At 34.4% G+C, this 27808-nt stretch overlaps 1 protein-coding gene and 3 long non-coding RNA genes across 8 annotated transcripts in view; 2 read left to right on the plus strand and 2 right to left on the minus strand.

Annotated features, from left to right (window-relative positions):
- LOC147831526 (uncharacterized) overlaps positions 1-14583 on the plus strand; it is a 36778-nt gene extending 22195 nt beyond the window's left edge. Inside the window, exons 2-3 of the long non-coding RNA XR_015521802.1 lie at positions 1109-1152; positions 14433-14583. This is a non-coding gene — a long non-coding RNA (uncharacterized LOC147831526). The remainder of the gene's footprint in view (positions 1-1108; positions 1153-14432) is intronic.
- LOC141380192 (uncharacterized) overlaps positions 1997-27808 on the minus strand; it is a 30027-nt gene continuing 4215 nt past the window's right edge. Inside the window, exons 2-4 of the long non-coding RNA XR_015521803.1 lie at positions 25081-25183; positions 3166-4696; positions 1997-2992 (exon numbers count right to left, since the gene is read on the minus strand). This is a non-coding gene — a long non-coding RNA (uncharacterized LOC141380192). The remainder of the gene's footprint in view (positions 2993-3165; positions 4697-25080; positions 25184-27808) is intronic.
- Positions 6122-7862, minus strand: LOC147838469 (uncharacterized). Of its 5 annotated transcripts, none has more exons than XR_015521801.1 (6): positions 7781-7862; positions 7100-7167; positions 6894-6948; positions 6749-6821; positions 6542-6591; positions 6122-6243 (listed from the first exon to the last, which is right to left on the minus strand). It is a non-coding gene; the product is annotated as an uncharacterized LOC147838469 (long non-coding RNA). The 5 variants fall into 5 exon arrangements; XR_015521800.1 differs by having other exon boundaries at positions 7082-7167; XR_015521799.1 differs by having other exon boundaries at positions 7082-7170.
- On the plus strand, positions 11577-12768 carry arl4ca (ARF like GTPase 4Ca; the record flags this gene model as incomplete). The annotated part of the gene is given in 1 exon segment (NM_001017749.1): positions 11577-12768. A coding segment is annotated over 1 exon segment (579 nt). The 5' UTR covers positions 11577-11604.

A 27808-nucleotide genomic window follows, 5' to 3' on the forward strand; every position in this document is an offset into this window, starting at 1 on the left:
TAAGATGTGAATGTTTCCCAGAGATGGGTTGTGGCTGGAAGGGCATCCGCTGCGTAAAAATGTGCTTGATAAGTTGGCGGTTCATTCCACTGTGGTGACCCCGGATTAATAAAGTGACTAAGCCAAAAAGAAAATGAATGAATGAATGAATATAAAAGGGTTTAACTGCTGAATGCTAATATAAAAAACGAGAATATAAGCATATATGCTTGTTTGTTGACATCACAGGTTGAAGAATTTATGCATCAAGTATTACATATTTCTAGTAATACAGCCTTTAAGTCAAATGTATACTTAAAGATATACATTTATTAATAAGCACTGTCATCAATGTAACGAAACGCAGCATTTTTTTATTTACTCAGACTTTTTTCCAGGTGAGCTGATAAAAATTGCTACACACTCGACTCGCAGAAATTGCTGTATATTAAAATCAAAGGATGACTGGAAAAGTGTTTCTAGAACGGTGTACCATATGCACCAGATGTTTAGCCAATGGTCAGTGGGCGGTGATTGGCATGACGTCTGAGGCTGAGACTAGGGCTGCGTCCGAAACCGCCTATTACTCAGTAGGTACTGCATTTGAATTTAAACGTACTACTCGGCCGTTAGAAAAGTACGTTCTATACAGTATGAAAGTGAAAAGTATGAATGGAATTCGGACGTACTACATCCGCCATTTTTTCATTGTCACGTGACCTACCTGCGTCAATTGCGTCGCTTTACTCCCATTCATGAATTCGCTCGCGGGGCATCATGGGATAGCGCAACATGCATGCGATGCGCACTCCAGAATCTCGCCGGAAGTAGTAAGTCATCTGGGTACTTCTCGCATACTGATTTTCGAATTCTATGAATTCGGACATACTACTCGGCTCGCATACTGATTTTAGCGTCCTATATAGTATGGAAGTATGCGGTTTCGGACGCAGCCTAGGATCCCCTGGATTAGATATATATATATATATATATATATATAGTACAGATAATTTAGACAAGACTATAGTAGTCAACATTTAAAGTAGATCATCTTTCATTAAGGTTGTCTGAAGACTATTGAACGACACCCATTCTTGTCTTTTGACTTTTGAATTATTATTTTTTGCAGGGACTCCAGTCCTCCAGAGCAGAATTTGTTGACCCCTGGACTAGGTAGGTATGCTTGAATGGATATGTAAGATTAGATAAAAAAGATGGATAGATATGATAGATGAGGTGGACAAATAGAAAGATATGTTAGACTAGACAGATATGCTAGACTAGATATGTTAGACTATATCAGGGGTGTCCAAACTCGATCCTGGAGGACCGGTGTTCTGCAGATTTTAGTTCCAACTTGCCTCAACACACATGCAAGGATGTTTTTGGAAAGCCTGATAAGAGCTTGATTAGCTAGTCCAGGTGTGTCTAATTGGGGTGGGAAATGTGCTTTGCAAGACACTGGCCTTCCAGGACCGAGTTTGGACAGACGACAGATTTGTTAAGGCAAATTTATACTTTGCTATACCCAACGGTACACACCTTCCATTCCCCTGTTAAATATTAGTTTATTTTCTGATGTTTTGGGTTATGCCAGAAATGCGTGCGGTGCTGCTACTGAAATGGCTCAAACTCGCACTCATTCAAGAAAGGAAAAAGTCAGGAACAAGTGAACATTCTACAATGTTGATAATAAAATAAACACACAAAGTATCCATCAAGAGTTCCACTGTAGGACTTAAGACATATTAAACATCACTCCTGCCCACTACTCTCAGCCCTACCTACACTCGCCCCCACTACCCAATCGACCAATCACTGTGCTACTATCTGACTACACCAGACCTAATGCATGAAATCCACGCAGAAGTATAAATTGTTCTTTAGACTAGATAGATCAGATTGTACTAGATTGTACTAAAACAAACAAACAAAAATAAAACACAAAAAATACAGTGGCTCCACCCAAATAAAAATGTCAATCGAACATAAGCAGACTGTATGAACATGTATGGATGACATTAGCACGTTTGTGTTTAATTCTTGTGAATTTGTACAAAAAAAAAAAAGCTATGGATTTTCAAGATTGTTATAGATTGATAGAAACTAAAACCAAGTACAATTTCCAGTACTGTAAAGTGTTTTTGCCTACTTTTTGCTGTACCTGGCTGTACATTTTTTCTGATTCTGATAGATAGGATAACATTGATTTTCATGTTAACTTTCAAGGTGAGATTTTGAATAGTTAACATCTAGAGCGATGAGACCACTTTGGCTCATTTTGTGTGTGTGACGAAGACAGGAATAGAAACAGAGTGTGTGTTTGTTGTCCTGTTCTCCCCCACTGCTGGATGTCGAAGCAGCTGTCGGAGCGGACAGGAAAAGGACTAAAGGGCATGGAACTGTTTGAGCTCATTTAGAACAAGGTGCAACTTCAGGCGAGTCTCAGCATCCTCTGTTCTAAAACACTTCCCCATTACTTCACTTCCTGTCTGAGTCAATACCTTCTGTGGGGAATAGATAATAAAAATTGCTAAAACACTTTGCTATCCCACACGTTTAGTATCAATGGCTTTGCTACATAAAATGCGGTTTTAGACACATTAGCACACCTCAAGTATCAAACAACTTTTATAACAGTTTCTACATAATTAAACCTATTTAACAGCCACCAGAGGTTGTTGTTGTCCTAATACTGCAAGCGTATTAAAATTGCACATTCATATCAATACATATATTGATGGATGAAAAATGAATTCTGTAAGTGCATTGAGCTACTGATTCTCTTCGCAAAGTAATGTCTAAACCAGGGATGCCCAGTCGTGTTTCTGGAGATCTACCTTCCTGCAGTATCCAACCCTGATCAAACAAACCAAGTAGGATCTGAAGGAGCACTTGATAATTAAGGACAGGTGTGTTTGATCAAAGTTGTTGCTGAATTCTGCCGGAAGGTAGTGCTCCAGAAACAGGATTGGGAACCTCAGTTCTAGAGCACAGGTGTCAAACTCAGTTCCTGGAGGGCCGCAGCTCTGCATAGTTCAGTTCCAACCCTATTTAAAAACACCTGATCAAAATAATCGAGTTCTTCATGTTTGTTTGAAACCTACAGTTAAGTGTGCTGAAGCAGTGTTGGAATTAAACTGTGCAGGGCTACGGCCCTCTAGGAACTAAGTTTGACACCTCTGCTCTAGAGTCAGGAAATTATTACTTTTATTCATGAACTACGATTCTGATGGACACAACACTGACCCATGACTAGCATCAGACAGCACATCTGTGCACATTTCTTTAGCCATTTGTGTTCAGAATCTTTGTAAAAATCTGTGGTTTTCTACATGCAAAGATAGATTCCATGTGGGCCTATGACCCATTAGAGTAGTGTGATTTTTAACCAAGTAGGAAATGTTCCTGGATTCACATCTATGTTAATCCTGGAACAACATTTCAGTCAGCCATTCAGAATTAAGGGATACATTTACAGTTTATGGTAAGTTTAGGCTAACAAAAGAGGTCCCAGCCAGCTCCAAGTGGGTGGGACTTAAGTTCCAAGTGGGTGGACCATACAAACCTGAAGTTTTAATTTATTTAATGTCTTGTACATGACACAGAGTCCAATATTGTGCTTTATGGATGCCTACAGCTACCCCAACCCTAAACCCAGCCTCACAGTAAGCTGTTGTGTTTTATTAACACTCACCCCAACCCTAAACCCAACTTCACCGTAATGTCTACTCCAGCCTAAACCCAGCCTACTTTTGGCATAAGTCACTTGGAGGTCTCTGAGTTGTAGCGATACCTTTCATTCATTCATTTTCTTGTCGGCTTAGTTCCTTTATTAATCCGGGGTCGTCACAGCAGAATTAACCGCCAACTTATCCAGCAAGTTTTTACGCAGCGGATGCCCTTCCAGCCGCAACCCATCTCTGGGAAACATCCACACATACATTCACACACACACTCATACACTACGGACAATTTAGCCTACCTAATTCACCTATACCGCATGTCTTTGGACTGTGGGGGAAACCGGAGCACCCGGAGGAAACCCACGCGAAGGCAGGGAGAACATGCAAACTCCACACAGAAACGCCAAGTGAGCCGAGGTTCGAACCAGCGACATTTTTGCTGTGAGGCAACAGCACTACCTACTGCGCCACTGCCTCACCTGTAGTGATACCTACTTGTATAATTTAGTGTCTCAAATACCTGTTTTTTCATCCATCAATCATTCTTTATTTTAAATACTGTGAAATAAAACTGATTACCTTTATGTCAGAAGGAGAAAGGCTAGAATTTTAAAACAAAAAAGTTGCAAAAAAGTCATTAGGGACACTTTTAAAACACATTAGGGACTTTTAAAACAAATTAGGGACTTTTAAAACAGATTAAAACAGTCAGTTGGCGTTTTCGTCGCAGGGTGGCTGGGTGCACCCTTATAGATAGTGTGAGGAATCTCTCAGTAGAGCTGCAGCTCCTCCACATCGAGAGAAGTCAGCTGAGGTGGCTCAGGCATCTGTTTCGGATGCCTCCTGGACGCCTACCTAGGGAGGTGTTCCAGGCATGTCCCACCGGGAGGAGGTCTCAGGGAAGTCCAAGGACACGCTGGAGGGACTATGTCTCTCGGCTGGCCTGGGAACACCTCAGGATCCCCCCGGAGTGGCTGGAGGTAGTGTCAGGAGAGAACCTCAGACTTCCCTCTTCCCAAAGACTGCTGCCCCTGTGACCCGGCCCCGGAAAAAGCAATTTAAAATGAATGAATGAATAAAACAGTCGAATTTTAACATTTTTAAATCCATTCAGCCATACCATGGCTGAAGCACATGCAATAATATTACACAGCGTCAGAAAATGTGCCAGTTTCACTGTCTGCTGCAGTCATAGTTACAGCAACAAAGTTTCTTGATTACTACATTGGATTGAGAGTATAGTTCTTAGCAATATCGGCCTAGACAATGGCATCTTTACATTTTCAGTCTAAGTAGCCTACTACAAAGGAGTCAAATTTTAAATGGAAAAATTAGTGTAACTCTTTCGCCATTTTTAAAGTGAGATGCTAATGGTCTAATTCAATTCAATGATCTATGCCAAGCTAAAAGTTCTCCCAGTCCTGGAGATTGACTATGTGGTTTACCGATAAGGTGTTTGGGGTCATAGCTGTGTTATGTTGAACCTTTTTTTTTAACTGCTAGCATATACAATAGTAATGTAGTACATTTTAAATGTACAAAAGTACTCATTGTAAATAGTGATTGGGTAAATCTGCCAGCTATATTTGTTCAATAACGTTAGCACATTTTTTGAACTTGCTCTTTTTTGGGCCCATTTAAATGTGAAGCAGGCTTTGATCTGGATCGAATTGTTTGGTCACAATAAAGCATTTGAGTTCATCTGAAAGACGCACATACTCCTTCCTGAACCCTTTCCTTCCTCTCGGAGACTGCCAGAATGGCAGGAACAGGACTTTCTTTTTTTTTCACCAAATCCTTTTTATATTGACATCCTTCCACACACATGCATTCTCCTCAGACTGACTGGATCCCAACAAACACATTTACGTTGTAGCGATGTCTGCACAACGTTGTATTTTTTCAAAGACAACGTTGCCGCTTACGTGTTCGCTACATTGTCACAACGTAGAAATGTAAGACGTGAGAAGGCTGTAGCAACGTTGTCGTGCGACATTCAGCAACCGCGAGGCGGCGTTCTTACTACCTGTATTAATACTTTGTGTGGCAGTTTATCAATACTGCCTAGAATACAGGATAAGCAGCAATTCTTTTCCAGTATTGCTTAATATTAAATATTGTTCATTTATTTTTTCTATTTCATTTAACAACTGCATGTGTAAACTTTAAAGTGTAAAAATGCCACACAAATGAATATAATCAAACTTTTTATTCTATATTTCACAACATTTAATACATACAGTACACATCTAATTATAAGCAAACTGTTTAAAATAAAGTTTATATATATATATATATATATATATATATATATATATATATATATATATATATATATATATATATATATATATATATATAATTAAACTAAAGGGTAAACAAACAAGAAAAGTAAACAAGAAATCATTAAAATATAAATAAATATATAAATAAATATATAAATTAAAATTTAAACACTGGGCAGTGAAACTCTGGACTGGAGAATACAGCAGACCGGGGAGCGCAACTGAAGACCAGTCGTAGTTGTTGGTATGGAGAAAGCAGTCAGAGGAAGAAACAAATTCAACGGATAATCCAGCTTCAGCGATCCACAGCAGACTCAAGTCAAAATAGGCAGTGAACAAGAGAGGACAGATCAGAGCTTGACACAACAGCACTACACAGGAAATGACTATAACTAGCAAGTTATTGAAGTTTCAGACATTTATTGTAATTTCATTACATATAAAATCTCCAGAGTAATTATGTAGCCTACTTTATTTTAATGTTTTAATAATATATCATATACCAAAATTACAAACAATTAAATAAATTTAGAGACACAGGGAAAACAGTTTTGAGTTAACAGAAGTCAGAGTTAGTCTCCGAATACTTACTTAAATTATGAGAAGAGAAAGAAGAGGTCCTGTAGTTGTGGCGTTGCTCGCTGTTAATGGAATGTTAAACTTAGTGTCATTTCAATAACAGCTGTACAAAATAATAAAGTAATTTTTCATAAGCATGATCTATTTTCCACATTATGGACATGCTGTTTTAGGTAACATAACTACATTTAATAGTAAATAGAATAGTATACTTCTTACCTCATTCAATTCTTCTTTCCATCAGGAATTACAGCAACACTGATCTGAGGTGAATTCAACAGCTGAAAACATTCTGAAAGACAAGTTACATAAGTAATTTTAAAAACAACAGTGAGTGATTAAACAATAGTTTCATGCAACTTACGCATAATTAAAATCCAGAAATTATCAATAGAAGATTACCTCCATGTAAAAATAGCCTGTTGAGCAAAGAAAAGAGTGGGTTTTAAATAAAACATCAAAAGACCAATCAAAATAGAAATTAAGACTAGCAGACCTTTTAATTACTATCTATATTAATTAGGCATATGAACCTCAATTTATATACTTTACCTTATAGGGATAGCTCACCCAAAACTGACAATTCTGCCATTTTAGCCTCATCCTTTATTTGTTCCAAACTTATTTAGCTTTTTTTTCTGCTAAAAAATAAAGAAGATATATTAAAAAAAGCTGCAAAAACTGTAACTATTTAATTCCATAGTGTTTTCCTACCATAAAAGCAAATGCTTTACAGTCTTTAGTGTTCAACAGTATATATTCTTTATAAAGAAACTTAAAGGTTTGGAATCACTTATTATTTACAGGGCAGATAATTCGTGAGTACATATCATTTTTGAGTGAACTGTTCCTTTAACGGGACGCAATCTGCACAGAGATGTTTTGTTCTTAAAAGTTATTTTGTGTGTTTTGTAAAAAGTGGGTCGGCTCGTGTGATGAAGTATCATACTATTACTAACTGATCACGATGGATATGGAAAAAACTGAACTTCAAAAACATTATTGTCCATTTGACTAAAGACAAGGCGTAGGTAAATAATCAGGAAATGTTTTATTGAGAGATTTAACAGTGATTTTAATGTTGTTGCCGTCCGTTAACTGAATGCCGAAATGTTACTCGCTCGTAATAACTTCATTACGGCTTTTGTGTGATTGTAATGTTGGAACAGATTGTTGTCGAAATCATAGGTTTGTTTGAATATTCACGATTTATGTATCTTATTTAGCATGAAGAAATAAAGCAATACTCACGTCTCCTCGGTCGTTGATGAATGAGACGACGGCTTGTTGAAATTTAAACTGATTCAGCTGTGACCAGTAAATGTTGTACAGTGGTCGTCCACGCCACCTAAGCACAACCTAAAGTATGCGGCCCTCATGATGTTTAAATGGCAACCTTATGACATCGTTGTGACAACGTTTAGCAACAACGTAGAATCCTCAACCTTTTTGCAAGGTTGGTACAACGTTGTAGGAAGGTCGCTACGTTGAGGCAACGTTGTGTGTTTGTTGGGATCCAGTCGACTTAATGTCACCTGAGTGAACTGGTTTTGACTTAAAGACAAATGTCAATAATTCTTCTGTTAAACTGTCATTTTAAAAAACAACAGTAGCAAATATCATGAAGGGAAACAAGAGTAAATCCAATACGGTGAAAGTGACCCATTTCATTAATTTTCTTTCGGCTTAGTTTTATTTATTTATCAGGGGTTGCCACAGTGCAATGAACCGCCAACTTATCCAGCATATGTTTTACACAGCACAGCAGATGCCCATCCAGCTGCAACCCCGTAGGAAAGTGACCCATTTCATAAAACTCAAAATGTTGGTTTATGGGTTAGTGACAAATAAATAAATTTAAAAAAAATGTAATTTGGATTTTTTTTAATGACTACTTTTTATTGATTTTTTAATGACTAAAATAATGCGTGAATTTTGAAGAAAATTATGTTCGTTTGTTTGGGGAGAGATCAGTATACTTCTGCAATCCTGACATCTAGTGGCAGAAATCTAACATTACTCTTTTTGGAGTCAGTTGTCTTGTGTTTTTTTTTTTTTTTTTTTTAAATCTGTAATGTCACACACACACGCACACGCAGAATGTAAAGCTACATACTTAAGGTAAGACTGTACAATATTGCTCCATTAGTTAATGTTCGTTAATGCATTTAATTACTTAAATGAGCTATGGACAGTACATTTGTATATTTATCTTAGTTAATCGAAATACAGATGTTCATTATTTGTTCTTGTAAACTCACAGGGCATTCATGTAACATTAATGTAACAAAACAAAAAATCCTGAACCATAATAAATGAACTAATAGAACTTTAGCACTGTCGCCTTGCCACTGTAGTAAGAAGGTCGCTGGTTCGAGGCCCAGCTGGGCCAGTTGGCATTTCTGTATGTTCTCGCCGTGTTCGCGTGGCTTGTGGTATAGGTGAATTGGATGAACTAAATTGGCCGTAGTTGTATGAATATATTTGTCAATGCAATAGTGAATGGGTGTTGCCCAGTACTGTGGATTGCGGCGGGAAGGGCATCCGCTGCGTAAAACATACCAGTAGTTCGTGACCCCTGATAAATGAGGGACTAAACCGAAGGAAAATGAGTGAATAATAGAACTTTATGGTAAAGTGTAATAATCATTATTACCTCAATACTATAATGCTTAATAATACTGAAATTATATAAACACTAATGTAGTATTGGTGATAACGTAAAATCTAAAATTGAAAAAACAACATCAATGATCATAAAATAGAAACCGTAAAAGGTTGCAAAATACTGTATAAAGTAAATTAAATGTATAGATTTTTTTTTATAAAAGAATAAAGCCATAAATTTTATCAGTTATACTACATTAATACGCTGCTGAAATGTATTAAATATAACATACTTCAAAGAGGCTGTTAATACATTTATTTTACACCAGGTGTCAGCAGACACACAAAAATCTAAACCTAAACTGGACTCAACGGTTTGTTTTAATCAACAATTCTATCTGTAATCTGCATTCTGCGCACAAACATGTAAATGTTTTTACTGAGTTTTTAAAATTACTATATGAGAACATTTTAAATATTTATCAACTATACAGCGATGGGGGAAAAAATCAAAAGTTTCTATAATTTATTATTTTGTACATTTTTTATGTAATTATAAACTGATTTTTGTATTATTCTTCAAATCACTAATGACATAAAAATAAAGGTGGGCTGTTTTTATACATGTTTATATTCTGTTTAAAAAAAACAATTATGCTTAATTTTAAGAAATCATATTTAATAAATAAAATTCAATTATCAGTCTTTCAGTAAATTACTCTAAATTACAGTATAGATTTTTTTAATTTTCAAGACTATTTATAGGATAAAATGAATATCCACATTTGTATCAAACTCAGTAAATCCAGAGAAACGGGTTCAGAAGACCCATCCCCTCACTGACAAAGGACCAGAATTTGTCCCATACATGAGCTCGTTTGTCCCACTTTGACTGTTAATACCATCATAAATATTGAAAATAACCCATAAAAGGCCAAATCTGACATAAATAAAGTCATCTTTCACTACGGACCTACTTTATTGTTGTTAAATAGAGAAAACATTCCATAAGGAACTCCATTTTTTCTAAATCTTAGACCTGGTTCTTGAAAGAAAAAAAATCACCAAATTATAATACTAATTAGGATATTGTTGTTATATATGAAGTTTCAAATGTACTTTTTACAAGAGAGGCTAGAAAAATCATCAAACTCAACATTATTATTATTATTATTATTAGTAGTAGTAGTAGTAGTAGTAGCAGTATAATAATTATTAATATATTATTTATTTATTTTATATGGCAAATTGTGAAAGTTGAGGAAATCTGAAGAAAGTTATATGTGCTGCTCAGTTTTTTATTTGCATAATAAATGACATTAGGCTACCATTTTTAATTTAAAAACTTTTTTCCTAATGATATATTTATAAAATGACAGATGTGATGCATTTGAATTGTAAAAATAAGTATTTTTTTTTTACTCTAAATCTATAAAAAATGTTGTAGGCTACATTACAAAGTGTGATTATGATGACCATCCAACAAGCCAATCCAGCAAAAAATAGTGCTTAAAATGTCATTAAATGCAGCATTTAAACCTCATAATAAAATAGAAAATGATGTGAATAACTGCAAAAAGAGAAAAAAAAACACCCTTTTCACCAGGCTGGCTACGAGCCTGTAAGTATGTATGTATGTATGTATGTATGTATGTATGTATGTACTGTATGCATGCATATGCAAGTTCATATATATATATATATATATATATATATATATATATATATATATATATATATATATATATATATATATATAATTTTAATACCTCTTCGTGCAGCTTGTACAATTATTATTATTATTATTATTTGTATTACTTTTTGCCCTGGGTCTCCTGCTGTACATGTGGTGTCTCTGCTAGTGGCGTTGTGTTATGACTTTCTGAACTGGCATCTCCATGCCTCTGCTTCCCTGTGTGGGAGGAGTTCAGTCAGATTTGTATTCCTCATGCACACACACGCTCACACACATACACGCGCACACACAGCAGCAGCAGCAGCAGCAGCAGCAGTGCTTCAGTGTGAGGCAGAGCGCAGAGGGGAAACCTCCATCTACTCTCACCATCGGCTTGTTTTTATCACAGCCGAGGAAACGCCTCGCTCCCTGACCTTACTGCCTTGGATTTATGCTGCGTGGGGAAGAAATCTGATCGGGCTATTTGTGCACGCTGCACACCAAGAAGATAAGCGAAGGTCTGCGGTCTGCAGCACAACATATCATCGGAAAAACCCAACGCCCTTCCCAGACCGACCATGCATACCTGCTGGGGCTGATGGAGGATGCGTTTATGGGATAACTATGGACCACTGACGTGTGGATGTTTTCGGGATTGCTTTACACGGCCGTAACCTGCTGAATCTCAAAGTCATCCTAGTTTGGAAGCTAAACAACCAATGAAACGGCAGCCTGAAAGCCCGGAGCTTGGAGAAGCAATGTGATTTATCGATCGTTATATATTCATCATAAAATGGGGAACGGTTTCTCCAACATTGCAGCATTCCAGTCCTTGCACATCGTGATGCTTGGCTTGGATTCAGCTGGGAAAACAACAGTACTGTATCGGTTGAAGTTTAATGAATTTGTCAACACCGTTCCAACCATCGGCTTCAACACGGAGAAGATCAAACTCAGCAATGGCACGGCCAAAGGAATCAGTTGTCACTTTTGGGACGTCGGCGGGCAGGAGAAGTTAAGACCACTTTGGAAATCCTACAGCCGCTGCACGGATGGTATTATTTACGTGGTGGACTCGGTGGATGTTGACCGGCTTGAGGAAGCCAAAACAGAACTGCATAAAGTCACCAAATTCGCGGAGAACCAAGGAACTCCTTTGTTGGTGATCGCCAACAAGCAGGATCTCCCCAAATCCTTGACGGTCTCCGAGATCGAGAAGCACCTGGCTCTCCACGAACTGAGTCCCTCCACCACGTACCACGTCCAGCCGGCCTGCGCCATCATTGGTGAGGGTCTCCATGAAGGAATGGACAAACTGTACGAGATGATCGTCAAACGAAGGAAATCTCTCAAGCAGAAGAAGAAACGATAAGACGGTTGGACAATTGCAGAGACATTGAAAGGGATCGTTCACTTACAAACAACAATTCTGTCTTCATTTACTTACTTACCCTCATGTTGTATGAAGACTTTATGGGAATAGATGGGTTTTGGACATACAATAAAAGTCAGTGGCGTCCAAAATTAACATTTGGACCCTATTGACTTTTATAGTATGGACTAAAAATGTATGTATGGACTTTATTTTGTGTGCATTTGTATTCTGCCGAAGAGCGTATGTTTGTTGCGCATGATGTGAGACTGATTGAGGATGACATAAGTGTTGTTTTTTTGGAGAGGTGAAGTCAGTGTTGCCCTTAAAGATAGGATGAGTTTTGCAATTGCTAACTTGTTAAGACATTTGAAAAGATTGTTCACCAAAAAATTACAATTTTGTCTTTATTTACTTACCCTTGCCCTCTTTAAAAGCTTTCTTTTTCTTTTTCGGGTTTGTTCATTTTTATGAACAATATAAACATTTGGACCCTATTGACTTTTATTGTTCAAACACAAAAGTCACAGACACTGTGGTTTACATGTTTAGAATGACATGAGGCTGATTTTAAAGATGATAGTGAAAAAAAAAAGATTTTCTTACTTAGATTTTTTTTGTCTTGTTTCTAGTCCAAATATCTAAAAATTCTTAAATCAAAAATTATTTTCTAGACAAGCAAAGCATATCATCTTGTTTTAAGAAATAATAGGCAAAAATTAAGCAAGTTTTTCCTTAAAACAAGCATAATAATCTTTGGGTAAGCAAAATAATCTTGTTTTTTACTTTTGACATAAGATTATTTTGCTTACCCCATTGGCAGATTATTTAGTTTGTTTTAAGGAAAACTCACTTATTATTGGCATATTATTTCTTAAAACAAGACTATATGTTTTCCTTGCCTAGAAAATGCTTCTTGATGTAATAACATTTAGATATTTGGACTAGAAAGAAGACAAAAAACCTAAGTAAGAAGATTTTGCAGTGCATGAAAGACATGATGGGTTTTGTAACTGCAGATTTGGTAAGAGATTTATATGGATATATTTTCTGTAATTATTTACTCATCCTTGTGTCCAGTTTTTCTACATACAATGAAAGTCAATAGGGTCCAAAATGAGCAGACTTTTACTGTATTGACACAGATTAAACCAGCGCCATCTTTTACCAATTCGTAACTTTTTGATTTGGTGGCTAATTCGTATGAATTTGTTTGATCTCATTTGTACTTTTTAGTATGATTTGCTCATCCCACAATATTGATTGGGTTTAGAGGTGGGGTTTGTGACGCACCTCCTTTTAAAAATCATACATTTTTGTAGCAGCTAAACTCGTATAAATTTGTACGAATTAACCTGACAAAACATAAATTAGTTTTGTTTCCTCGTGAGAACAGGCTGGATAAAGTGGATAACTTTTCAAAATGTGTGTGTTATATGTTTGTAATGCCATGAGGGTGATTAAGAAAGACAAAAAGAGTTGTTTTTTGGTGGACTCGATGTTGCCGCAAAAGATATGATGAGTTTGCCTTGGCCTGCAAGATTGCGTGACACTTTTTAATAACTTTCATTAATATTAGAATGAGCAACAGATTATTAATTAATGTAGATTTCGACCTCCCTGAGGCATTCATATTTATTCATAACTATAAATATTTGAAGAATACCTCATCTATTAAAGGTGAGATGTTGAAATATTGATAAGTAAAAATGTTATATTAAACAATATATGTATAATTCATCGGTTCAACTTTTTCAAAATAGTAACAGTTGAAGCATTTTTCCATTCAGATTTGGTGTGAAATTACTCACTTTAAGCACTTTTTTTCATAGAAACGTCACTTTAAGCATTCAAGTTGTTATTGAAAGTTATTATAAAGTGTTACAGAAAGTAAAAAAATAAATAAAAAAACAAGTGCGTAACATTATGCTTACTTATAGAACCAAAAAGATCTTAAATAGCGAGACAACATAGAACTAGCCAATCATTTTAAATGCTTAAAAATAATAGGGAAGAAAAATGGGCAGGACCCATGTTGCTGCTTGATATTAACTCCATAAATATCGCTACTAATCGCAAGCCTGTGCTTTGAAGAAACCCTATACGAAATCATTCCTTAAATAAATAAACTGAATGCCCCATGTACCTATACACATGAGTATAAAAGATTTTATTATGCATTGAACCATATAGTTCCTCCCAGTGCAGTTTGTTATGATCTCATTTATTTCTTTATTTCTTTTTTTTAGATTTGGATTCAACTGGATATGTTTGTTTTGCATAAAGGCTACTTTATACTACAATCGAAGGTTGTTGTATTATAAAACCATGTAGTGAAATGAAGACTGTTTATGCACATGATGCCAAAAATATTCCAAATAAATTATTCTGAAAACTTTTGCAGCTCGTGTACACATTCTGTTGGTTTTGCAACACTTCAGGAAAGTTTGCGTTCAGCATTATTGCTGTTTTTCTGTAATTAAAGTACAACAGTCGTCAGCCATAATTCCCCGAGCTGTCAGATCTACATGATTTCACAGCGCGGGACGACGTAAATCCCTCTGATTTGGCTTCAGGCCGGCCGAGAGCCACACGTGCTGCACTCTTGGGACGCGGATAATGACCTTTTAGTGCTCAGCGAGATTGAAAATGGATATTAATAGGAGAACTCAGCCATTGTGTAATTAGAATCAACCACAGCAGGCAGCATAAATCGCAAAACACAACACCTGCTGGTGGACACAGATGTAAACATAGTAGGGTTGTAATAATATTATGTGCTTTTTTCAGGCTATAGTTTGGATTCGACGAGAATTAGGATGAATTTTTTGAAGTTTTAGAAAAATTTTAAGCATTCGACATCTGTTGAGCTACACTGTTTTGTTGTTTGTAGATTTTTTGAAAATGTTTAGATAAAAGAAATATCAAAATATGAGTTATACAACTTTTTCCGTTGTAATTATTCGACATATCAGCCCTATGCTCATTAAAGTTGCATTTATTTTATGTATAATACAAATAAAATGTGAAATAATTTAATGTGAATAACATTTTTCAAACTGTGAAGTGATTAGTTGAAAAAGTGAGTAAACCGGTTGCTTTTGAAAAAAAAAAATCATGAGTAAAAAAGTTTATATATATATATATATATATATATATATATATATATATATATATATATATATATATATATATATATATATATATTTTATTTATTTTTTTTACTCATGATTTTTTTAAATATTAAAATTTTAAATATTAAAATAGACAACATTGATTTAATGCACAACATTGATTAAATGCACAAACCCAGCAGTTTACTAGCATCATGTTAACAGATGATTTAATGGTTAATATATTTGAGACCACAGTCTACACCTCAAGTCCTTTACAAAAATGTTTTTTAACATTTCTCAAGCTAAATCATCATGTTAGCCCTAAATGAATTCCCCTTTTAAAACCCAGATGTCCTCATTTGTCATTGACCCATAAACTAACATAGCCAAGATCTGCTATATTTGACCGGCTTCCTCTCGTATTGGTTTCAAAGCACTTCAGTTCAGACATATTAATAATCACCAATCAACCCATTGAACCAATCTGCTTGTTAAATCAACCCATCACCTTGGAATTATAAGGTTCTATCTGCGTTCTGAATGATTTTGAGATATTGAGCTTTAAAGTTTTTGCATAACAAACACTATGTGTGTTACAATTATCTTAATGAAAATTCTTAATGTAAACAACCTATAAACAACATCCCATAATGTAAATAAGTTGTCATTTAATAACAATATGTCAATAACTCAATTTTGACAAAAATGTCAGATATAACCTTATAATTGTAAGGTGACGAACTGTAAGTTTCTGGGTCTAAACTCTCTGAACAATAAATGGTACTGATATATGCTTACAGTGTGCAATAATAAAATAAAAAGGCACAACTGTTATGTTTTACATCCATATAATACATTGTAAAAAAAAAAAAAAAAAAAAAATATATATATATATATATATATATATATATATATATATATATATATATATATATATATATATATTAGTTGGCTTTACTTAAAATAAGCGAGTAAACCTGTTGCTTTTAAAGCAATTAGTTTACTTTAAAGTAAACCCATGGCTTTTCAAGTTTTTTAAGTAAATGTAATTCTAAAAGTTAAATCAACTTAACAGTTCCATGTTAAAAACAATTCCAAGGTTTACTCGCTTTTTTAAGTTAGGTCAACTTGTCGCTTAAAGGAAATGGGTTTATTCACTTTTTTAAAGTAAAAAATAAAAACTTTTTCCAGCGGGCTGCCAAATGCTTGATTCTGATTGGTGGATGGAAATTATTAGAGGCCATTCATACAGAATGTGAATTAGCATCTAAAAATGTGAGACGCAGTGTTTAAGAATGGTTTAATAAACTCTCCTTCACCATGTTAACATCAAATAAATAATCCATGTCAATGCTTGCCCCTCCTCAAGAGTTCTTTTGATTGGTCTACATCTGTGGAACTCACATTGAGTGACACTCTGTGTAAAAGCTGAAATTATTTATCTTTACACGGTGACTTAAAACATGGCACTTACAGTTTAAGTAAGAATTATTAGCCTCCCTGAATTATTAAACCCCTTGTTTATTTTTTCCCAATTTTCTATTTAACGGAGAGCATAATTTTTCTACACATTTTTAATCGTAATAGTTTTAATAACTCCTCTCTAATAAAAGATTTATTTTATCTTTGCCATGATGACAGTAAATAATATTTAACTAGATATTTTTCAAGACACTTTTATACAGTTTAAAGTGACATTTAAAAGCTTAACTAGGTTAATTAGATTAACTAGGCAGGTTGGGGTAATTAGGCAAGTTATTGTGTAACGATGGTTTGTTCTGTAGACTATCAAAAAAAATTTTTTTTTTAGCTTAAATGGGCTAATCATTTTGTCCTTAAAATTGTGTTTAATAAATTAAAAACTGCTTTTATTCTAGCTGAAATAAAACAAATCAGACTTTCTTAAGAAGAATATTATTAAGAATATTATCAGACATACTGTGAAAATTTCTTTGCTCCGTTAAACATCGTTTGGAAAATATGTAAAAAAGAAAAAAAATTAAAAGACAGGCTAATAATTCTGACTTCATCTTTATGTGTGAGGTGCGGCAAGGATGCAAAACGCAAGTGCATTGGTTAAGAACAACTATCAAGCATTTTGTTTAGGTAGAAAAACAATGGAAAATAGTGCATTGGATAGGATAAAGTGCATAAGGCGTGCAATTAGGCTCTGGTTAACACATAGCTAAAGTAGTCACAGACAGGTTTGTAATGACTGCATTACAGCGCCAAATCACTACACCAAATCATGTCAGTCAAAAATCAAGTGTTTTGGATGAAATGCATAAGAAACTATATAAATACACGGGAGCAGTTTGAGGACAAAAACCTGAGAAATGTCCTAAAATATCCAGTGTAGGGCAAAACACAATATTACTTTTCTAAGTAACGATTAAAGTAACACATTACTTTAAAGAAATAAGCAATACAATATGAGTTACCTTTTTAAAAAATGTAATTTGAGTTACTTTTTTTTTTAGTTTAAATAATTAGCTTTAAACAAAGATGCAAGAAACAAAAATTTCTGTGATGGAAGTATTCTCATTATTTTTAACACATCGAAGAAAGGGCAAAGGGGATTGTCTCAATGGACAATGTTTAACAACTAAAAACACAAAAACTACAAAAGTAGCAAACTCGCTGCTAAACACTTTCGTTTATCTCTACATATACAGCACTCACTGTATAACACTGTGTTCAGGAAATTCTTTGGAGAAAAAATTATCCTTCATTATTATTTTTTGATATGCATAGTTTTTTTTTTTTAAGTAAATAAATGTTACACTGTGTGTTGATAATTTCAGAGCTCCTTTATTTACCCTCAGCAAAGTTTAGAGCTCATAAATAACTCAAAACCACCGTAACACATTACTTACCATAAAAAGTAACTTAAGTAATGCAACTAGTTACTTTTTCAGGGAGCAACTCAATATTCATATGCATTACTTTCAAAAGTAACTTTCCCTAACACTGGAAAATCTATACAGTTAACAGTATGTTTAGTTGTGGAAACTATACTGTAAGTTATAGTATAATAATAATTAACTCCTGTCCATTGAAATGTAGGGAAATGATGCACACCTAAGGTGTAACACGATCATGTGTGCATCTATTTTTATCAGTAATTTCTTACTTCATCTCAGATGGTCGTACATTGATTCATCTTTTATGAATGGGTAAAACATGGGAATGTGGACAGTCCCGAGACTGTAAAAATAAGTTGCTGAAACTTTTTTTTTCAGTATGTTGATGTACTTCCATCTAAAACTAAAGATTGAGTACGGGCAGGGCTTTGTTTACATGTAGCAAATTAATGGTTAAAAAAGACTGTGATAAAGCCATTAAAACTGATATCATCAGAGATGGAGCGGATCTCCAAATGCAAAACATTTGATTGAAGATTACCAAAACTAACTTTTTTTTTCTGGATTAATCTTCACAAATTAATCAATAATCTAAAGAATAACAATGTGTGCTAGCAAAAAAAAACTAAATAAAAAAAAAAAACTTACAATTTGATTTCAAACCGACTTTAAAGTGTAATATAATGTGTATTGTGATATAATAAGTATTTATTTTTTAAGTAGTGGTTATAAATGACTATTGATATTTTTTTATTTCAACTCAAATGAGTAGTCTTAAACCCGAAAACAGTTCTCCATACATCCCAACTTAAAATATGAGAAGGTTGCAAAGGTTACCGTTCTGTATAATGGATAGATATAGATAACTAACAACATTCACCTTTCTGAAGCTCAAGCTGAGAGAACGATGAGCTTTTTTTGGAGCAGATAATGGGCTCCTATAAATAGCTTAATAATTAATGCGGCACCACTGGAGATCCTACGAGAGGGCCAGAAATGAGAATGTTCGAGACGTTGGCCAGTCAGTGGGATTCCCATTTATTTATTTATTTATTTTTATTGATATTTTTGGTTGTCTTGTCATACTTGAAGGCAGGGATTACTCATGCTGTTATTTATGGAATAGGAGTTTCACTGTTTCCCTGGAAACGTTCAGATTTTATCAGTAAACAAGACTCATGTCAAGACAACTACCAGAGAAAAACAGAAAATAAACTGTGGTAGAGCTGCTGTCACCATGGATGATAAATAAAATGATAACAATAACACCGTTCTAAATTTAAACACGTTTCAGAGTCCACGTTATACAACTATATTGATAACAAGGAACAATTACAGTGGAATCACTTTCGAAATTATTTATTATATACAGTTTATTTATTATATACAAAATTATTATCCCTCCTATGAATTTCTTTTTCAAATATTTCCAAAATGTTGTTTAACAGAGCAAGACATTTTTCACAGTATTTCCTATAATATTTTTTCTTGTGGGGAAAGTCTAATTTGTTTTATTTCGACTAGAATAAAAGTAGTTTTTAATTTTTTAAAGCCATTTTAAGGTCAAAATTATTAGCCTCTTTAAGCTTTATATATTTTTTCTATTGTCTACAGAACAAACCATCGTTATACAATAATTTGCCTAATTACCCTAATTAACCTAGTTGAGCCTTGAAATTGCACTTTAAAATACTAATATCTTGGAAATATCTAGTAAAATATATGATGAAAAATATGATGTACTAAAACATAAAATTATCTTTGATGGAATGGAAATAATGGAAAATAATCTTTCCATTAAATAGAACTTGGGGAAAAAATATAATAATTCTGGGGCTAAAAATTCTGACTTCAACTTTATATGATTTACCAGCTAAGTGATTTTTAAAAACATTGACAGCCAATCAGAATGATTTAAAATCCATGAAATCAAAATTAACTGTTTTTATTTTGCAAGCGCATATTGCTAGTCTTGACATTTAAGAGCTTTTACAATGATTTGACAGCTTGCTAAAATATGCTTAACCATGCCCCTAACCAATAGTTTGCTGCAAGGGAAAGATGAAAGGAGGAGCAAAAAATAAACCCTGTCCTGCTCAATATTCCATTTCAGTTAGAAATACATCATCATACTACAATGAAAGTGCAGCAACGTATGGTTCACGTGGACTTTAATGAGCTTGATCATTCAAAGCAGTGGACAAAATGTAATCATTGCATGGTTTCCACTACATTCATTCTTCCATGGGGGGCGCCACACCAAAATGTATTCCCGCCACGGGTTCATTACAACTTCTCATTTAAAACCTTCAGTTGTAGCTGTTTTTTTTTTTTTATTCAAAAGAAATTATAGCGAGTAATATTCACACCAAAGTGTATTAAAATGTAAGTGAATTATAACAGAGTGAACTTTTCTGTAATCGTTGTAGTGCTGTGCGTTACTTGTTAAACCCTTTAAAGGGCACCTAGTTTACCCCTTTTTAAGATTTAATATTAATAAGGAAGGCAGTATTAGGGAAGAATTAAGGAAGATGCAATGAAATGTACACAGGTTTGCAAATCCACCTAAAGTTACGAACAATGGCGCCAATGAGAGCAATCATGTGGTGAATGTTGATCTTGTGTTGAGCCCAATGAGCCTTACATCTAAACATAGAGCAAGGGTGTTCCTCTGGTGACATCGTTTTGACTCACATGCTAAAAATGGACATTTTCACACGTGAAATAACAAACTAAGGATATGGTAATGCGCGCCTGTCAACAATATGGTGGGTGGGGGGACCGCACTCCTACCTCAAGTTGTGGTCGATCTCAAAACGGATCAATTGGTTCACCGTTTTTATCTTGTTAATTTGGGAAATAAAAGGACTGTGTGTGTGTATATCACCCCAATACGACGGTCAATACACTATACCTACACGTCTGTCCAAAGAGCTTGAAAAGTAGATTTTTCACCATATGTGCCCTTTAAGGCGACATGCTGACTGACTGACTTTCTTACAGGGCTGTGTGATGAGTAAGGCTATCAAACATGATGCAGCTTTCAGTTATGATAAACACAGATTTCATAAGTGAAGTTTATTCATAAACTAATTTCGAGAGGATCACGTGCTTATGATTTATCACGTCCAGTCTCGCATTTGCTAATCACTAATCTTCCAATCATATGAGCCCTAAGGCACCATAAATAGTCTAAGTTTCCAGTTCACTTTATCTTCGTTTGGAAGAAACCCCCCTCCTCCCCTATTCTCCTCCTTTACCTGTAATTGGGCGGCACGGCGGTCCAGTGGTTAGCACTGTGAACCACACAGCAAGAATACTGCCGGTCCTAGTTCGATAGGACCGGTGAGTGTTTCTGTGGGGAGTTTGTATGTCCTTCCCGTGTCCGCGTGGGTTTTCCCCGGGCTCTCCGGTTTCCTCCCACCATCCAAAGACATTCAACATACTTAACAATCAAGCTGGTCTAATTCCTTACGTTCCCTTAGCTACAGCGGCAGGGGAGTTCTGAGATCCACCGAGCTCAGGCTCCCTTCTTGCTCTGCCAACGGGAGGAAGCCCCGGGCTCGAGGAGCCCTTGAGCTCGGGGCTCTCTCCCGGGACAGCATGCCAAATAAGCTTTGTAAATCATCAGCTAAGTGTGAACTCTTGAATTATACTTTATTTAGATGACGGTCTATGGATCTGCATACAATGACTTTATCTTGCTGGAGTTAATGGCTGTTTCACTTTACTTCAGGATGCATTAATGCCATTTTCAAGGTTATTGGAGACATTCATAAATTTTCCTTGCAAATCTAATAAATGTTGGACATACTCGTAACGTAAACGCACTAAATCCCACTTCAGCATCGTTTATTTGAGAGCGCACAAGAAGATCTGAGCTGGAGCAGCATATTTTTGAGGGCGTGCAAGACTTTTTGTGCGTGAACCGAGGTAATCGCATGCTCATGTTACATGAATGCGATGTTTACTTGTAATAATGCGCTCACGAAGTTTGTTATTGAAATAATGCAAGATCTGTGTAAAAGGCCTGCCGCCACAGCTGGAAAAAAAATCTTAGAGGAAACAATACATTGTATGTTAATATAGGTATTATTTTTAATGTTTATTATAGTTATTGTTCATGTTGTGAGTGCATACATGGGCAGTCTTGTAATTTTTTTTATTTATTTATTTTTATTATTATAATTTCTTTTTTTGCCTTTATTTGAAAGTATAGTAGCTAGAGAGTAAGTGAAGTTGGGGAGAGAGAGAGGGTAGGGCCAGACAGAATCTACAGACATTTTTATTTGCTATTTCTGTGAAGAGTTTTGTAAAAATCTGCAGATTTATGCGGAATTATTTTGGAAGTATCGTAACTAAAAACTTAATACGAGACATAAAAATAATAGCTTTTTGACTTTTATTTAATGTTTACAATGCAAATCCATCTGAATCCACTTATTTGGAAAATAAAGCAAGTCTCTCATGTGATGTATCTACTAAAAGACAAAAAAATATTACTGTACAAACTGTATTGTAAATAAATTCAATTAATACTTTCATATTAGTTAATAATATTAATAAAATTAATAAAAAAACTGAATAAATATAAATTTACACACATTTACACAGGTAAATAAATAGATGGGCTAAAAATCTGCGGATTTATGCATGCACGAATTCTGCGTAGGCCTAGCAAAAGGATAGGAAAAGGTTGAGGAGCTGGGATTCAAACTCAGGACACCTGAAATGCATTCGTGTTAAATATGGTATAAAACACCATAATAAATGAAGACAAAATTACAATAAAATTAAATTAAAGACAAAACAATAATACATATGAATGAATAGGAAAAAATGAGGAATGCTAAAATAATTGTTTTTTTTTTATAACAAATATACAAAATCAAAATAATTACATATAAAATTCTAAGAAAAATACTTTAGTCCAATAAAAGATTTTGTTATGGATACGAAAAAACAAAAATAAATAAAAATCTTTAATAATAATAATAATAATATTAATAATAATCTTAAAATAAAAACATTTGCATGACAAAAACAACAATGAACCAAAAAAATCCAAATAAATCTTAAAGTACAAAGAAAAATGAGATATAAAACAAATAACACAAATAAAAAATAAATTTGATTTACAAAAAAATGTAACAGTTGTATTAAAAATCACATAGAGGCCAAAGAAAAACTCTGTCAGATGTTTGCCTTAACTTTCTTTGTTTTTTTTTTTCTTTTACTGTTCCCTCTCTCCATAATTATACACTGGGTCAAACTTGTGTAATACTCTACACATATGACTATTGTCTAGCCGAAGGATTTATTGCACTTTATTGCAACTCTCTCCCCATATAAACAAGTAATTAAACTGTAATTAATCACTCTAAACATGGAGACACTGTTTGTCTTGCTGCCTGTAATGAACAGTTTATGCAATTGCATGTAAATTTTGTTTTATAGACCACTGTATAAGAATTCATAAATCGGAATTCAAAAAACTTTCCTATTTTAAACTCCTAATGGGCACAGAGCAGCAGAGAAAAATGGCTTCTGCACTTTAAAAAAATAAAATAAAATAAAAATCCTATTAGGGTGTCGGCGCTAGTGGTGTAGTGGTTAGTGCATCGACACATGCACTCCGGTGCTCGCAGCGGCCCGGGTTCGATTCCGCCTCGTGGTCCTATGCCGATCCTTCCACTCTCTCTGCTCCCCATGCTTTCCTGTCAATCATCTATACTGTTCTATCAAAAATAAAGGTGAAAACCCCCAAAAAATAATAATAATAATAAAAAAAATCCTATAAGGGTCCTAATAAAGGATTTGTCTTTTAAGCCCAGACACTGCAGTCAATAACAGTGTTTCATGCATCAGTCAAGTTTAAAAATGTTGGGCTTTTTGGCTTTTACAAAAGTGTTCATTTAATGTAATGTGAGGAAAGTTTTGAGCTTTATTTATCAGTTTGAGTCTGTAGATTTTAATTATAATATGTATTTTTTAAAGTTCTTTCAGTATTTTCTGAGTGATGAAAAGATTCTCAAAATCACTTCTGCAAGTTTATTTGACTTTAATACCTATAATAATACTAATAAAAACTTCAACAAGAATTTTGATCCTGATTTAATCCAATATTTAGACTTTTGTGTTAGAAATATATGCAAAAGACTGCACATTTTATTATATAATTCCTAATACATATTTAAATATTTTCGAAAACATGTAAAGTAGCGCAGCAGCTACAGGATGTCAACAGGACATCAGATTGACACTGACTCCATCGTCGGGGGACACTGCATTTTGTTTGGACATAAAAACCGTTTTGACCTCAGAACCCCGGGTCGACGTCAATGTCCAACGTCCAGCCTAAAATCAACCAAATATCAACATCTAATGATGTTACAGCTTGATATTGGATGTTACCACTATGACGCCTATCAGACGTTGGTTTTTAGTTGCCATACCTGATGAATAAATGTCAGTATTTGACATCAATATGACATTAGTTTAAGATTGGCTCGACGTAAAATTTTAGTCACTTTCCAACACAACCTAAAATCAACCAAATATTAACGTCATTATTGGACATCAAACTAACATTGTTTTTAGATGCTGGCTAGACGTTGAATTTTGGTTACTTGATGTCATGACTTAAATGTAACCTAATATTAATGTCTTATGACATTGTGTGCCTGCTGGGAACAGTTTGCAATTCTCAATATAATAAATCAAATGGGCAAATATAATAAAAAAAAAAACTGCTGCTGTTGTTGTTGTTTTTCCCCTATTGACCTGCAGTGTCTTGCCTCAATGAACTCTTTTCCAAGTCTTCCAGATAAATTCACAAAGCCTTCAAAACACACCTGGAGAAGTGGCTTTTCAGTCTTTATGAAATATTTGGGAGTTTGTAACCAGTCGTGACTTGCCTGATTTGTTTTTATCCTGCTTTCTCTTTCTCTTTTTGTTTCTCTGAAAGTCCTCAAGCAATCTTTTTTTCCTGCCCGGTCTCCTGCTTTCAGACGCATCTTTCTGCAGATAAAAAGACTGAAATGAGTGGATACTTAGAACAGATGCTCTCAGAAATGAGGTAAAACCCTCTGGAGAGTAAAACCTGTTTTTGCATTTACAGCGAGTCACATGGGGAAACCGATGGTTCACTGGACAAATGAACTCAAGTCTGATCTGCTAGTACAAACACCCTCCAGATACTGTTTTTTAATTATAATTTGAAATTCATAGATATATTTATTTTTCTAAAATCTGTTTAACATTCAAAAATGAGACTGAGATGATTTTGCTGGTTTTATCACTAGTTTGAATTAGTTTTTATGTTTATATTTTATTTCTTTTAAGATACACAAATATATCGAGGAACATTTTTTGTTTTCACAGTTTTTTTTAAAGGAAGAAAAGAAGAACTAATATTACAACTCACCTATAGTTAAATTGTTTAAGTAAGAGTTTTACCATCATTTAAATCCATTCAGGGAACTTCCTGATGTTAAAAATAGGATCCAAAACCCCACATTTTGAGGCCAACCGCAACATGACACTCTAAAAAATATTGTTATACAAAAAAAAAAAAAAAAAAAACAACTGACGCAACAGCTTGCATTAATATATTCAAGTTACGACAACATCTAACAAAATGAAGTTCAGACAACAAACTTTATTATGTTAGCCAAATCTTTTCCTCTTCAATCAGAGGCATTTTTACATAGCAAAAACATCAAATTTTTATGTACTTAAAAAAAAGGTATTTTTTTGATTAAAATTGAAAACAAATCCTGTGTTATGTACTTAATAACATGCATATTTTCAAGTTTAGAAGCTCAAATAAATTAATAAAGTTTTGTTTGTTTTCAAATTTACTGTTCATTCTTGTAAGAAATACATTTAACAACAACATTTTTGTTTTTCAGTAATTTATTTATATATATATATTTTGTATTATACCACAGGTTTTTATTGTTTTACAAAACAAAAACATGTTACATTAGCATCATTAGTGAAAACATTGTGTGTGTGTGTGAACATAAAAATACAAAAAACAACTCCATTAGTGTGGAAAAATTTGTTTAGGTTGCTACAAGTTAAATATTGTTTTAAAGTAACTGACAGATTTACCCATTTACCCTTAAATAAGCCGCATTTTTAATAAAAATGTAACTTATAAAATTTATAAACTTAATATTACTATTCTGGCAGCTTAAAAGTTTTATTATAATCAGCATTTTGGAATTTTTAAGTTACAATAATGTATTAAAACTATGTAGAGGTTACAGACCTCTTCAGTTATTTTTTAGAGTGTAGCAGTGCAGTTTTCCCCGCCCACCGAATTGATTAATAACCCCGTATTAACATGTCTCTTTAGTAATGACTATATTCATATCAACAAGACAGAGCTTGCGCTAAGTAACTGGGATTAAAAGATCTGTTCAGCTCTCTGTGATCATCTGCAGCTCAAGAATAAATTTTACAAGTTTAAAAAGTTTTTAAAACAGTGCATTTGTAAAAAAAATACAGTAAAATCACAACGTAATTCATCACCACGATGGCATAGTGTCAGTACAATAATAAAAGACACTTCAATCCTTGTTTGTGGACTTACATCAGGTTTATTTTGTACATTAACATAAAAAATATCCATACAGCAGTGGATATTAACGTGCATCTGGTCACATTTTCTGTCCTTAAACAGTGTAAAGCTAAACATGTTTATGTGTGCACAAACTTTAAAACGACATTGGATGGGACTCAACATTGCAAAAAGGCGTGAATTCTCTCCACAAAAAATATATGTCGGCACGAAATCTAAATTTTTCAAAATCTTTCTATTTTTGTTTGTATAAAGTACAGCTTGTTACAAGCGACATATCTGTGCACTTCATAATTTTGAAAAAATGTATTTGCCCCATAATCTTCAATCAAATACCACAACCTAGCCCCTTGAAACAAATTTTCTTCACTTCTGGTCACATGGAATCTCTTTCGGGTGGAGATATCAGTGTGTGTCTCTCTCACACCTTTGTCCACATGTCAATCTTCCTCCATTTTGGTGGCAAACACAAAACTCAAGTTGCTGGGACTCAAACCAGCAACTTTCTTGCTGTGAGGTGACAGTACTAACCATTGAGCCACCGTATAGCCCAACATAGACCATTTGTAAATCATTTCTTTTTACCTAATGCCCATATATTTGAAGTATCCCCAATTCTATTGTTCACCCGAACAGTCTTTTTACTTCAGTTGTACTAAATCTGATCTTTCACCTAAACAGAAATCTATCATTCTTCCTCCCGTTCCTGTGCCCTAGTTTCCCCAACTTTATCCGCCACCCACCATGTCTCACCTTCCTGTCATCTTTTCCTGTCTTCCTCTTTCATCCGATGCATCTCTCATTTTCTGCACTCATGGATATGGAAGACGTTGCTTTAGCCGGCTTGTTTGTTTACTGCATATTGTCGAGAACTGATAAATCTGCTTAGTTCAATGCTATCAAGTCTCTTTCTTTCTTTCTCTCTTGCATGTTTATCTTCTCATCCTGTGTGGGCGTTTTTTTTTTTTTTTTACATTTAGGCTATTTAAATCAACCAGTCTGGATTAAGTCTATGGGAATGTGTGGTATATATGCTGTGCTGTCCCAAAAAATAC

Source organism: Danio rerio, chromosome 22, assembly GCF_052040795.2.
Source record: "Danio rerio strain M-AB ecotype USA chromosome 22, GRCz13ab, whole genome shotgun sequence".
In the NCBI taxonomy this organism is placed as follows: Eukaryota; Metazoa; Chordata; class Actinopteri; order Cypriniformes; family Danionidae; genus Danio; species Danio rerio.